General features: G+C 36.4%; 3 protein-coding genes across 8 annotated transcripts in view; 2 read left to right on the top strand and 1 right to left on the bottom strand.

Moving 5' to 3' along the window:
- LOC139135751 (ATP-binding cassette sub-family C member 9-like) overlaps window positions 1-15,077 on the bottom strand; it is an 87,956-nt gene that overhangs the window by 47,652 nt on the left and 25,227 nt on the right. The gene's annotated exons all lie outside the window — the stretch shown is intronic.
- Window positions 1,053-6,856, top strand: LOC139135745 (uncharacterized). 3 transcript variants are annotated; one of them, XR_011553027.1, is made up of 5 exons: window positions 1,053-2,320; window positions 3,062-3,210; window positions 3,773-3,927; window positions 6,420-6,505; window positions 6,733-6,856. XR_011553027.1 is itself a non-coding variant. In XM_070703411.1 (4 exons), the coding sequence occupies exons 1-3, from the start codon at window positions 1,678-1,680 to the stop codon at window positions 3,902-3,904; spliced, it is 924 nt and encodes a 307-aa protein (XP_070559512.1). In that variant the 5' UTR covers window positions 1,053-1,677; the 3' UTR covers window positions 3,905-3,927; window positions 4,585-4,683. The 3 variants fall into 3 exon arrangements, 1 of the variants encoding a protein (XP_070559512.1); XM_070703411.1 differs by lacking the exons at window positions 6,420-6,505; window positions 6,733-6,856 and adding an exon at window positions 4,585-4,683; XR_011553028.1 differs by lacking the exons at window positions 1,053-2,320; window positions 3,062-3,210; window positions 3,773-3,927 and adding an exon at window positions 5,289-5,441.
- LOC139135744 (uncharacterized) lies at window positions 8,185-14,687 on the top strand. The gene is made up of 4 exons (XM_070703410.1): window positions 8,185-8,269; window positions 9,063-9,109; window positions 11,970-12,183; window positions 13,007-14,687. The coding sequence occupies exons 3-4, from the start codon at window positions 11,982-11,984 to the stop codon at window positions 14,668-14,670; spliced, it is 1,866 nt and encodes a 621-aa protein (XP_070559511.1). The 5' UTR covers window positions 8,185-8,269; window positions 9,063-9,109; window positions 11,970-11,981; the 3' UTR covers window positions 14,671-14,687.

Raw genomic sequence — 15,077 nt, 5'->3', positions numbered from 1 at the left:
ACGCATGCGTATATCCACTCGCACACACACACACACACAACAAACACAACACACACACACTGCTACTCTCTCTGAGATACGCACACTGACGCGACGATCTACAGGCCCGGAAGTGCCACACCGGGGAGCTCACTCCTAACTCGGACTCTACGTACCTCGCGGCGTCGAAGGGTAGTGACGATGACAAAGATGGATCATATTTCGAAGAGGGCGCTTTTTTGGTGTAGAGGACTGCTTGGAGAAAAAAAGACATGTGACCCAGAAACTCAGTTCTTTGCAGTTTTGAGATTACAACTCTCACTTTCTCGGTAAGTTCTTTTGTTTCACATGAAGGGATATTGCAAACTTGATGAAGTGTAAGACCAACACCAAACAGTCGCATATTCGAATTCCTTGAACAATGAGAGGAAAGGCCTGTAGAGTGTAGGTATGTTGAGTAACGGGCGGGGAAGAGGAACAGTACTTCAGTATATTAAATGCTTCGCCGCTGAAGCTGATAAGGCCCCCGTTGATAAATTCTGCCTCTCATAAACTTGAGAAACTGAGTTGTCGTATTTCGATATCAGATGATCATGCATCTACATATCCCATCTGCCACAGAACTTGTACAAAGTCTCAGTGAATCCTGCTTCGTTAGCTGGCATATTATGCCTCATGATTCAGTTGTGAAGTGTGCATGACTTGATTGCTCATTTGCAAACTTAATTGCACTCATCAATGTATTAATTTCACATTTCATTCTGCAACAAACTGTCTGTCTTGTTTAATTTCTACATTGAAGGCACTTACAGGCAACTGTGTAACTGCTATACAATGTTGAAAATATGCAAAAATAATGTCAATGCTAAGACACTTTTAACACTCAATGTGCAATTTATCACCTTTATCAGTTAACTAGTACACTTTTATCATTTATACAGGTGATTGCACAGGAGTACATATATTTCTCTCTCTCTCCAAAGTCTTGCTATGTCAAAAAGGAGTTTTTTTTTTTAATTATGATTATTCCAGATCTCTAAACTGGCACCAGCACAGACAAAAACACTGTGCAGGGCTGAGTGTCATAGTTACTGCAGCCCCAGCATAACCAGTAACAACACACATTTCTGCAATATATAGCTAAATAAACCAATATCACTGTAGGATTTGGACTTCTTGTGACACCATAAAACTGTATGCTTTCACTCTATTTCCAACAGAAATGGAATCAAATACCAGGAATACTTCAGGTGATCAGCATGATCCAAATACACTTTTACAGCAGTTGCAGACACCTGGTATACAAAATGCTGTGCAATCCATTTTACGCCGGCCAAACATGCCAACTATCCTCAGGAGGCAAATGGGTAGTTTTAGCGGAAGTACCCCAACTCAGCCCCCATGGAAGAAAAAAAAGAAATCCTTGAGCTACAATTTGAAGTTAAGTGTTTTGCCACTTACAGATGATGTTGTGAGATGTAATGAAAGTACTTGGTCTGGTGGACCATTGCTGACAGTTGACCTTTGTGTGCAAGAGCTGTGGGGAGAAGACAATGTGAGAAATGAAATAAAAGGTGTCTTGAGGACCAATTTGAACTATAATGGTGATTACATTTATGTAGATTATCGGCCAAGGAAAAAAGGATTCGTACAAAAGAGAGTTTGTTCCACTAATTTTAAATATAATGCCAAAGGCCTATGGGACATAAAGTCATCTGGAAGGGTTGTGTACATCATGCTGCTGTCACACCTTGGCCAGCCACCTGCTACACACCAACTTTTGATGATGATGATGATGATGATGATGATGATGAACATGTAATTGATGAAACTGTCCAGACATGTACTGAAGGAGATGAAAGTACATCAATACAAGACATTGAGGAATTCGTAGAAGTGTCAAGTGATAGAGAACAGATGGAGGGTGGTAGCTGCAATGTGACTGTTGGAAGACAAGCCATTACAGAAAGCAGAGGAAAAAAAGATGAAAGAAGAATATTTAGAGAACAGGAAAAACAAGATATGCCAGTAAGAGGGTTACAAAGGCTGCAGTTGCAAAGATCTACACAGAAGTTTCATCAGGTCTGTGGAGATGAATCGAATGAAACAGTGAACAGTCAACCAAAGGTCAGTGAGGCAAGAGGCAGACAGACAGATATTTCATGGCAACCAGTTGATGATGGTGATGACATCAATGTGGAAAGTGAAGAAGATGTACCAGAACATGATCTTCAAACGCCAGCCTCAGATGATGTGATACATGTAAAAACCACACATGGATTAAGTGACCATCAAACTTTCAGAGATATATGCGTTTTGGTGCAAGAATACCCAGAATTTGGTAATTTTTTTATTTTACTACATTTTTCATGTATTTCAAGAAAATTCCGTCAACTACTTTGTCATGTGTTTCTTGCTTTAGTTCATCTTCTACTGAAAAGGTCATTTTGACTGAGCAGTGAGCAGGGGGGGGGTGTTCTATGAAACAGACGTGAAAAAAATATTATATAGGTGAAAGCTGTGTTTCCTCCATCTTGGAAAATCGCACAGCATTATGGGATGATTGGAGGGTTAACAAGGAAGCCATATCAAGCCATAGCATTTCAGTGTAGACATCGTATCAAAACACTTAGCTATTTCTGATCTTTCTTTGACAGAACTATTGTCAAAAGTACACATTCAAGTCCTTTAGATTTTTTCTGTTGTGGAAAGTATTATTTTTGTCATCCAGCCATTTTAAAAGCTTTTTGAGGACCCAAACGATACTTTGCCATTGCCAGTGCCTGTTGTTTACGTGTTTGTGACAAGCTTGTTGTTCAGTTTCGAGGTTAGCTGAGAGGAATCTACCTTTGATATACTTTATACTGAACAAAACGCTGAAATAATAGTACACAAGTTACAGCCAATGGACCTTTAAAAAAACATCCAACATATCAATGGGGGAGGGGTGATTCTGTGAAAAATTCCAATACTATTGCCACAGCTATCGGAACAGTGTGTAGTGTTTATTGAAGAGAATCACAAACACACATGATGTGTCTCTTTAACTTTTACTTCATGTTTTTTATCTCTTTTTTTCCAGGTATGATGAATTTGAATGGTGACAGTTGTTCATTGAATGTTGTTTTAACACTTCTACAGTGCATTCCCAGTGTGATGAACATGCTTTCTGGAAAGTATTTAAAGAATCCACCACACCAAATGCCCAAGATCATTTCTGCACTTGTAGAGGTATGTGTAATATTAGCAATCATTAACATCTCTTCTTTTGTCCATCATGTCCTCTAACACAGAGTTTGCAAGTATTGTCAGGCAAGATACTTTTCTTTTCATCTACCAAATCTCTTGCAGTGGTTCTATAGCAGAAATTTGCATGAACTGCCAATGATATGTGGCAGAATTTTATTTTGATGAATTATTTGCAACCATGCTGTACATAAGTCTCTGTGACAGTTTACTTTTGCACTCTCCATGTTGTAGTTTTCATCCCTTTCAAAACTACCCAAATTGGTTATATTTGTTTGAACTCAGGATTTTGAAGCAAATAAAGTTTGGACAAAAAAATCTGCCTTTAGAAATATGACACTGTAGAAATTGCTTCTGGTAATTATGAAATTCCGTGTACATGTACATGTGTTTTGTTTAATGGAGGTATTAACTCAAAATTTTCATTGCGATTACATGTATATACACTACTATATTAATGTTACTTTGATTAGCTGGCATTGCCAGAAGAAAAATTAAACCAGTGAAACCTTTTGTTAAGAATCATGTCATTTGTACACATGCCCAGGTGATGTCACTTAGAGGACAGAGAGAAGTACAGATGTTGAAGTGTATAAACATGCTGTATCAAAGTTTTATCAGTGTATACAAGTTGAGGCAGGAGATAGTGATGCGGAGGAATTACTGGGCCATGTTGTGAATGCATTACAAAAGGAAACACAGGTAAATATATTTTACAACATATGTAGTTGTCTAAACTTTTGGTGTAAGTTTTTGACAATTTGTCACTTCCAGGTAGGAACAAATAAGGAAAATTTCTGATATTCCAACTTATTTCTTGCAGACATCTTACAGAAGGCACACTTGTTAAAAGCCTACGAGCTGCAACTTTTGACATTATTTTCATAATTTTATATTTAGATTAAAAAATTTGTTCATAGAATTTTTCCTACTGATATAGAGATGTCTACTCAAGCATGATTATCCACTGAGTTGGACTGCATGGGGAGGTTTCAGTACAACAAATAATGAAACAATGCCCCACCAAAATATGGCTGCTTCCATACAATTATATGATAAACAGCATAATGCAAACCACTGAAAGGACAGGAAGAGATTCAGTCCACTTTGACGAAAAATTCTTTGATTCTCACATATGTGGCAAGATTGTTAAAATGGGGGAAATTTAAAATGAATAAAATTCTGTCCAATATTTTGCCTATTCTGCTACAGTTGAAAGTTGTCGAGAGACAGGTATTGGCTATATCATTATTGTTATAGATAAGAATGGATATCTGAGAAATTTGGACGCTTCTTGAGGTTTAGCTCATGGGCCTTTAATAGCCAATTACGTAATGAGGAAACACGTAAATATTACAGGACATGAATGATGCTTTCCAGTCTCTCCTTTTTGGAAAAAGAAGCAGACTATGGATGTTAGAAGATTTTGAAGATGATGGAATAGTGGAAGAAAATATTGATAATATCCTTTTGTTAGTTTTCAGTAGACAAACACTGGAGGATTTTTGTCATATCTCTCATGTACATACAGTTTAATTTTTCATGCTTTAGTATGTGTACTACATCATCATCTTCAGAGATGCATGTAGTATAACATAAGATTTTGATCACTTCTCAATATACATATTCTGGCTATCACTCATGCAACTGCAGAGTTGAACTGGCAAAAATATAGTGGTATACCATGCATTGGGGTATATATTACTGTTATGATGCACCATTATCATACATGGGAAGTCTGTATTGACACTCTGCTATTTTTCTTACAGTGAAGATATGAGCCCGTATTTCCACCTATTAAAATATAAATCATATTTTCACTGTGGGGCCAAACTACTTTCAAAAGGCACGCACTAAACCCAAAATAGTGACTGAAACCAGCAGGATATAGCCCTCTAAACAACGGGTGAAATTTCAGTCGATAACAGATATAGGACATTGCATTGTTTTAAAAAATCTCCGAAAATGCACATCAAAACCACAACAATGAATGAATGGATCAACAAACTTTATACATGATTTGATATCATTTTGCCTTAACATTTCATTACATTCATGGTATTCTTTTCATATACCAGTTTCATACGATGGAGTCATTGCAACTTTGCCAGCTATATTGAATGCAATGCTAACAAGACAAAATGTCTATAAATGGAGAGACATGGCTGTAAACATCCAAGAAAAATTTCAGAGGAAATTTGCTTCAGCATCTGCAGGTATATTAGAACTGTGGGTAAACCTAGCTGCTGACTTTGTTATAAAGAAATGGCCAGCCTATCAAATACATAGCTAACACTAGATGCAGGGCTTAACAGTATTGTTCAGCCATTAAGATGTATTAATTTAACTTCATTAAGTAGTTTCATTGTCACAATCAAACACATGTTATTTCTCTTACATTAGGGACCGTCCCTGATTGTCATATAAGTTCAAAAAAATGAAATTCGTTCGTTTAAGGGGGAGGGCTTTTGAGGTCATTTCATTTGGTGAACTTCACTTTCAAACTTACTTTGGTGAACATGATTTTACTATAATTATGTTTTTATCAAAGCAAAATCTAATATAAAAGAATTCGTGCAAATGTGGTAATTACTTGTTTATTATTCAATTTATTATTCTGATGATTTGACTGTGCATGTGATCAGAGGCAAACATTACTCATTATCTGTAGCCAAACTGCAACATTGCACTTGTGCAGTTTTTGAACTTGGAGGGCGCGGTTGAATTCAAATGAACAAATTTTGTTTCTTGAACTTATGTGACAATCTGAGATGGTCCCTAGCTTCATTATGGTAGGCATCATTGAGTTCTTATCATTTGTACTTGTCATATGTAACGGTATAGCAGTTAATATTCACTCACTGTTAAGATATAATCATGTAAAGTTGCCTTGGACTAAATATCAGGAAAAAAGTTATTAAAAGATTTCATAGACATCTGCATATTTAAACGATAAAACTAACTTTAGAGTGTGATATTAATTTACATGTACATAATAAAGGTACAGTGCTCATTGTAAGCCGCAGAGCAATAAAAACTGCATAAAAGTAGATTTTTGTTCAATATGTCGGGATTACTTTTAGATATCAGTTGAATTACAAAAAGCAAATGCCAGTTTTCAAATTACATGATTACTGGGGTTAGTGATTTGTAGAGATATGCTAATGAGAACCTAATTTTTTATTGTCTTGCAGATTCTACTGTAAAACACACTGACTTTTGGACTGAATGTCCAAACATGTTGTGTATAGCTATTGAACGACAAGGAGCTTCTGGAAAGGTAAACTCATCCACTGTTAGACATTTTATTCCCAGTAGGCTTACAAAATTGTTCATGGCACTTCATTAGAGAAGTATTGTATTCAATACGGTAGCAGTGCCATTTAAAACACCTCTAACTATATAAGTACACATCATATAAATTGTGATGCAGGTAAATGATTGTTTGTACATTGTTATATATGATGTGCAGTTGAAGATACTTATAGAAATACTTTTCTCTTGTAGATGAACAGTTTGGTATCTATACCACAGGAACTACGATGTGAAGACTTGCTGCAGCCACAGGACTTTCTAGCACATTATTCGACTGTAAATTTGGAATTAGTAGCTGTCATTGTCCATTCAGAGATCCGAATCACTACTTTCTTCTGACAAAGAAGAGTATGTCAGAATGGTAAGAGCAATACATGTCAGCATACATTCACTATACACAGAGCAATATGTCTCCTACCTGACCAGTCCAGGTCAACTCCAATCATAGCGACGCTTGCCATGATTAGCCAATCAAGTTTTGGAATACGTCATTGGTAACGTTGTTGACATAGCTTGGCTTTCTAGTGCAGTGTAAATCGCTGTTGTCTAATTTTAACCCCCATGTAAGCCACATTCTCCCGGCCTTAGCGATTCTTTTACAATGAAAGTGATCTACAAGTTCAGTTTTACCTCTGTAACTTTTGGGATCAGCTTGCTAAGCAGTAACGAATAACTCTCTGAACATAGCAGGTATCTCGGTATATGTACAGTGGGAATGATGTACATCTATCAAAAATATCTTCTTTTTCTCTGAATGTTTATGTATTGCATGAATGAAACCCACATATAGTGCATTGTCATTTATTGTCAACAAAATATATGATGTGTCATTTATTATTGGTATCATTTTGTCTGATGTGTCTGATTATAATGCAGCCATGTAAAACATATGATAAGATGACGCTGAATTCCTATACAACAATTCTCAGGAAACTTCACAAGTTACCCTACATCATTAATGGTTGCTGAGATAAATCAATTGTGCAAAATATTTTGTAGAAAAAATTTACATTACTCAGTTAACTGGAAATCACACGTACGTGAAAGTGTAGAAATTGAGAGGTAGATACCTGAACATTCTTATTTCACTGTTCTACAAAAAAATATTTACAAGCAATTTATGCTCAGTATCTGTTTTATCATTTATTTTTTTCAGGTACATGTACGATGATGAAAGAGTTGGGCTCTTTAATATGACTACCACTCTGTGGAAATATCTACAAGGTGGAGGTCGCAATGATTCAATTAATATCCTTTTAATGTTGTTGATGAGACCTAGATTACTTTGATGATAAAAAAATCAGCATTTCAACATTGAAACATTGAAACACTGAATTATCCTACACATTGTTTCATGTGTATTATTGACACATATTTTGGAGGTAATATTTTGAATTTGCACAGACAGTTTTTCTTGTCTATTTTTGCAAATTGTTATCCTTTGTATCATATAATAATACATGGTAATCAAAGTCCATATGACATGTTGTCATGGAAATCATTTTCATTTAAATGCAGAGGATGTATTCAGCATACGAGATTGTCAGCTTATAATTACTGTACCTGTTTATCCTATTAATAATTTTTAAACTATGATGTGCTGCAATATTTAAGGAGTTACAGTAATCCTTGACTTCATTTGCTCACCTGCAGCATTCTATGCAGCCAAAAATACAATGTCGGCTGAACCTGAAGTTAACCTTGAAGCTTTAACTGTTGCAAGAGAAAGGTAATTTTAGCGCCGTTGTCAGCAACAGAGAGCTTATCACATAGGTGGATTGTCAGTGGTTGAGTCCATCATCTGTTCATCCATCATGATACAGAAAGAAGCTTAGTCTACTTTTTCTGGTACAACTTGTCTACTTGCTTTTAAAAATGTATGCTGCTTACTATGGGTAAGCTGACTGCGCAACTGATTCAAACTGTAGCAATCAACTCTGCATATTTGCATTGGGGGATTTTTGGCCATTCTTGGTCAAAAAACCTCTTCTCTGAAACCACTACTCCAATTGTTTCAAATTTGGTATGTACATGTAGGTTGCTAGTGGTGACTTGAGTGAGTTTTCTTGAAATTGTGGTGATAATTTCACTTTTGAATTTTTTCCTTGTACCAGGATATTACTATCACAGCAGATACGAGCTCTATCATAAAGCAAAGTCTGATGTTTGATGACTAACATAACATGAAAGATTAGTGCTGATGAAACATAATTTATCCTGTATTTTGATAATCCTATTCACAAAATAATGTAAGATTATCTAATAAGGTATTTGCAAATGAGAACATAACATGAAATAATGAATAAATGTATTACTAGTTATGTTGGGGATTTTGACAGTGATGGAAATATACCGGTAGTTCATGTGAAACTTGGTCGCATTTCCCTTTGAAGTGAATCTGACATTTGTATCAGTGTCAGTATAATAGTTAATGCACCACTTTGTTCATTATATACATGTATGTAGATATTATTTGAAAAAATTATTAGGTGTTTACACATTCTGTGTTTATTTTGACCTAGGTTGAAGTTAAATATAGCATCCCAAACATGGACATCAAGAACAGGAAGTAAGTACAGACAATAAACATGCAGTTCCTGAAAAGAAAAATACATGTAATGTATTTTTGATAGCTAAGGTCTACATGATCAGTACCGGCCTGTACCAGACCCTAAGAAATAACCTGTTACAAGACCTGTAAATGGTCTGATATCAGGTGTGTATGGACAGGTCACAATGAGGCCTTGTATTACAGGAATTTCATAATATAGTGATGTAATTTCTGACTGTATCAATTATGAAGTGCACTGACCGCATGACTGATACACTGGTGTATGAACAGTGTGTGTGTGTTGAATTTACAGGGCCTGATACAGGATCTGAAAATTTGTAAGATTACAGTGGTGTAAATTTTTCAGAAAAATTATAGCCAATTTTGATGACAGAAATGAAAAAAGGTATAATTATGTGTACAGTGAACAAAAATCAGACCCTGGCAGTGTTACAGTTCTGTGTACAGACCTGTAGGCAGAAATGTCACTGTATGTACAGCACTGTACACAGCCATGTCATGACAGCACATTGGCCACAGATCTGTACAGATCAGCCCCTGTCATGGTAATTGGCTATCTTTGCCGGCACAGACCTGTAACACAGGGTCATATTAGGGTCTGTACAGGGCCTTTCAATGAATTTTTTTGCTGCATATGGTGTCCCATCTGTCCCCATTCTGTCCGCAACCATTTCTCAGACAACGCTGAACCGAGTTTGTACAGACTTGGCACAAAGGCAAAGCACTATGGCATGCATATGCATGTATATTAATTTTGCGATGTATGATCCAATATGCCAATCACTGAGATGGCCATTTTGTTGTAATTTTTTGTGTCTTTGAACTACATGTATAACTCAAGCATCCCTGAACTGATTTTTGTTGAAACTCAATGCACAGCTAAAGCTCTATGGCATACATAAGGACATTATTCTGCTTCATTATACAATCTAAAATTTGCAGTGTCACTATGGTGGGCTAGTGGAAACTGCGGCTGGGCTAGTACAGTGTTTTGGCTACTAATCTGGGGGGCTAGTGACTGGGGAATTGATTTGCTCACCCCTGTACTGTATATGTATTTATGAAATCAGGTACTACATGTCATTTAGGGTGACATAAATGAAATGTGCACTTACTCATGTAATTTTAAATTTTGGAAAAATGTTGCCATTATAGGTCAAAATAAGCTTTTAAAGACACTACTTGTTTTCTGTACATTAAAATTTAGAATGCATGCCTGTTGGGTTGTACTCAGATTATGACAAAATCCAAATGTAGAGTACTGTACAAATAACTGTATACCAGTATTATGGGGTGATGTTTTTAGCTCAGCTGTCAGCGACGCGGAGCTTATCAGATAGGGGGACTGTCCATCGTCGTCCGTCCGTCGTCCCTCAACATTTTTCTTCAATCAACTTCTTCTCTGAAACCGCTGGTCCTATTGTTTTGAAATTTTGTATGCAGCTTCCTTAGGATGACCTCAATCATGTTTGTTCAAATTGTGGTGAAATTCGCATATTTGTATTTTTGGGGCAATTTTTCCCGTTTTTGGTCAAAAATCATTTTCTCTTAAACAGCTTGTCAGATTTCTTCCATTTTTGGTGTGTAGATTCCTAGGGATGATATAAGTAACATTTAGTCAAATTGTGCTGATATATGCATGATTGGATTTTGGGGGCAATTTTTGCCATTTTTGGTCAAAAATTTTTCAAAAATCTTCTTCTCAGGAACTACTTGTCTCATTGCTTTGAAATTTTGTATGCAACTTCCTACAGATGACCTTAGTCATGTTTGTTCAAATTGTGGTGAAATTTGCATATTTGTATTTTGGGGGCAATTTTTCCCATTTTTGGTCAAAAATCATTTTCTCTGTTACTGCTGGCCAGATTGCTCTGAAATTTATTATGCAGGTTCCTAGGGATGATAGAAGTAAATAGTCATATTTTGGGGGCATATTTACCTGTTTTTGGTCAAAATCATTTTCTGTGAAACTGCAAGTCGGATTTCTTTCAAATTTGGTGTGCAGGTTCTTAGGGATTGTATTAGTAAGATATTATCAAATTGTCCTGATAGAAAACACCTGAAGACCTCCATACATCTAAAAGTTGCTTAACAGACATGTCAGTTTAGGTGCAAATATTCAGCTTGTCATCACAACCTGCATACATTCCTGCTAACTGGTTACTTCACCATTTCTGCAACTCATTACAGCGGAGCTCTATCGGCCGCTAGGTCTCTTGTTCATTCTTCACCCTATAAAAAAGCCTTTTCTATGCCTGGCTTTGAAATTTAGTGCATGAATACATTAGACTTTAATTATTGCAGTCAATATCATTTGACATAATCAGTACTATGCTAAAAAAGTACTTTCGTTTTGCCAAAAAATATTATCTGTTCCAGATTCAGAACCATGTGGATTGAAGAATTCTGTTACAATTCCAACAGTCTCAATCACTTGCTTTAGCCCCCATGAGCAGTGTGTAGCTTCTGAAATAGGTTTATTGTCAACTATCTGTGCTTAAAAATTTTTCAGAAAACTTCTAGCTTGCCAATAGTACATTCCAACACCAAACCATTATGCATTGATAGAATTCTATAAGTGAACCTATAGTTCTATAAATAGGACCTATAGGTGAAATATCCTACTTGTACCATTGCCTATTAGACCATACATCATTCACTAATGTTTGTCATTTCCTATAGCACAGCTTTTATGCCTGCATGGTTTCAGAGGCTTTTATAAATGACAGTAGTTTCTTACACGTTTTAATTCAGGTCTTACCTGCAGAAGAAAAAGATGCCTTAATTATTTTCTCTAAACGTGTTTCCTGTCAGTGATATATAAACATGAATACTGTATGTCTGTTTCTTTTGTCAGTGACCATGCAAGATGTTCTCAGTGCCATTGATGACAATTGAAAGATGTGGTGGGATTACATCATATCAAAGCAGCCATAAGAGCCATTGTCCGACGACATTCTTTGAATATCCTCAGAACAGCGATGGTGGTCATCCAAAGGAAGAACCCTTGAATTTACTGTTTGTTGGTGGTCCTGGTACCTGCAAAACAACTGTAGCAAGGTTGCTTGCAGGTAAGCTAGATTATTTACTTTCAAATAATTTACATGTACATTTGTTTTTATAGGCTTTGCTTGAATCATTATCTATATTGAAATTATCTGTTGTCTTGTTGTTGGATCAACAGTGAAGGTAAAAACAACATCAAAAATTAATTTTGAGTATACATAAACCGCACTTGAATAGTGACCTTAGAGAGAATATTAACATTATTGTTATAAAGTATTGATCTGGATTGTAATCAAATTTGAAACCTTTGTGAGGTTTAATATGTTTATCCCATAAATCATAGAGTTTGTTGGTTCAAATTAAAAGGGCATTCTTTAACCTTCACAGATATTAGGCTTGTTTCTAAGGTAAATTATTGTACAAAATATGCAGACCATGTCACAAATGTTTATCTTGTCTTGTTTTCGTTAAATTTAGAATCATAACAATATCACGTGCATCAAGCTAACTGCATGCCTGTTCTAGATGCGTAATATTCTAACAGTATTTTCAGAAGTGTCAAATTTTGTGATAAGGGGGAAAATATATGAGGCGACAAGACACAAAAAATTTGAATATTATAGCTCCCTTAGTAATTTCTAAAAATAACTTGTTAAGTAATCCTTACATACAATTATAACTGTAAACTCTTGATAGAATAGATCGATCATTTCTTTAATATTCACATCATATAGCTGTGTAAAGATAGTACATTGGCGAATCATAGTCTCACCAATAAACCTTCAGTATTTACTGCTCCACCTTTTGTGCATTTATATTTTATTTAAACAGAAATGCAAATGACAATGCCTGAAATTAAAAAAAATAACAATACTGAAATATTTGCAGGTTGTTTGCATTTGGCTGGTGTAATAGAAAGAGATCACACCGAAGAAGTACAAAGAGATGACCTGGTAGCATCACACATTGGTCAATCTGAAGAGAAAACCAACAAAGTGATAGAGCGTGCCATGGGTGGTGTACTGTTCGTAGATGAAGCATATACTTTAAACAAGCCAAACAGTACAAATGATTTTGGTATAGATGTAATAAATACTTTAATGAAATACATGAATAATGACATACCATCATGTGTGTCACCCCCAATCATTATCCTCAGTGGCTATCCACAAGAAATGGAAGCCTTCTTATCATGCAATCCTGGGTTAAGAAGAAGATTTCGTAGTCCTTGGCAGTTTCAAAATTATACACCTACACAGCTGGCAGATATTTTTCAGAAAGTGTGTATCAAGCAGGGTTTTGATTTTGAGAGCCAGACAAGATTTGAAAGTCTTGTAGACACATTCAGTTCAATACCACAGGAAATAAGGTCTAGTCTGAATGGTTCCTTGTGCACACGGCTGTTGTCAAATATCAAGGATTGTATTGATAATCGTATAATGCAGAGTAACCAGATTGATAATGTGGCGGTTCACGAATTGAATATGATAAGCAATAATGATATTGCGTTGTCCTTACATAATCTGTGTAACACAACTATCAGCAAGCATACTGTCGAGAACAAGTATGATCTGGGGGTATCAGTGACAGAGCAGCTTGATGGTAGACTTGTCCACTCATACACTCAGACTGACCATACGACTGTACAAGATTCAAAAAAGCATACAGATCAAATTGTCTGTAGACTACCAGTAGCACACTCATGCATCCAGACTGACTGCACACCCGTGTTAGATGCACAGCTGCAAACAGAAGAGATTGACAAAGGACTTGTGCACACATGCATACAGACTGACCGCATACCTGCAGTAGATGCACAGTTGCAAACAGAACAGATTGACAGAGGACTTAACACATGCATCCAGACTGACCGCATACCTGCAGTAGATGCACAGTTGCAAACAGAACAGATTGACAGAGGACTTAACACATGCATCCAGACTGACCGCATACCTGCAGTAGATGCACAGTTGCAAACAGAACAGATTGACAAAGGACTGGTGCACACATGCATCCAGACTGACTGCATACCTGCAGTAGATGCACAGTTGCAAACAGAACAGATTGACAAAGGACTTGTGCACACATGCATCCAGACTGACTGCATACCTGCAGTAGATGCACAGTTGCAAACAGAACAGATTGACAAAGGACTGGTGCACACATGCATCCAGACTGACTGCTTGCCAGCAGATACACAAATACAGAGACAAAATTTCCCATCTGTTTCAGGTAAAGTTACACAAACAGACTTTGTTTCACAAGCCTGGGATAGAGAGACACAAACAGAATTAGCAGGCCCATACACACACAAACACTTCTGTGAACTTTCTGTAAGCTCACAGGCACCAACAGAATGCAGGCCTTCTGTAGACAAACAGACAATAACATGTGTGCAGTCTGAAAACCAAACACTTGGAAAGGATGTTCATGGAGAAGCAGAAGACAATGACACATTACCAGACACATTTGCAAATGTCACAGGACATTGCCGTAAGAAATACAACTTAAGATCACTAACTCAATCATCCAGACAAGCAAAACTGCCTTAATGACGTATCGTCTGTTATCTGACAACTGACTTGTCCTTAATAAGCTTTGTTTCAAAAACCAATTGGGAACAGTATGAAAGCACATGAAAGGTCACCCTCAAGAAGTGCTATACATACACACCTACATGTACAAGCATGCCTTTTCCAGAGAACAAAAGTAGCAAAGAGACACACTGGCATTTTTAAGTCTGTCTTGCAAATGTGGCTGTATATAGGCTTCCAGTGTGTTTGCATAAAGGGCCACTAGTATTTCCAATACAATACCTGTTATTTTCTTATCAAACCTTGTGTTGTATATTTAGGGCTCAAAAATATTGTAAAGATTTTTTTTTCCATAGGAACCATCCCAAAACATTAAGTAACTGTCAGACTTTTACATATTTTGATAAATGTCATCATAAATTTTG

Source organism: Ptychodera flava, chromosome 6 (genome assembly GCF_041260155.1).
Source record: "Ptychodera flava strain L36383 chromosome 6, AS_Pfla_20210202, whole genome shotgun sequence".
Lineage (NCBI taxonomy): Eukaryota > Metazoa > Hemichordata > Enteropneusta > Ptychoderidae > Ptychodera > Ptychodera flava.
This window is presented reverse-complemented; position numbering and strand designations above follow the sequence as displayed.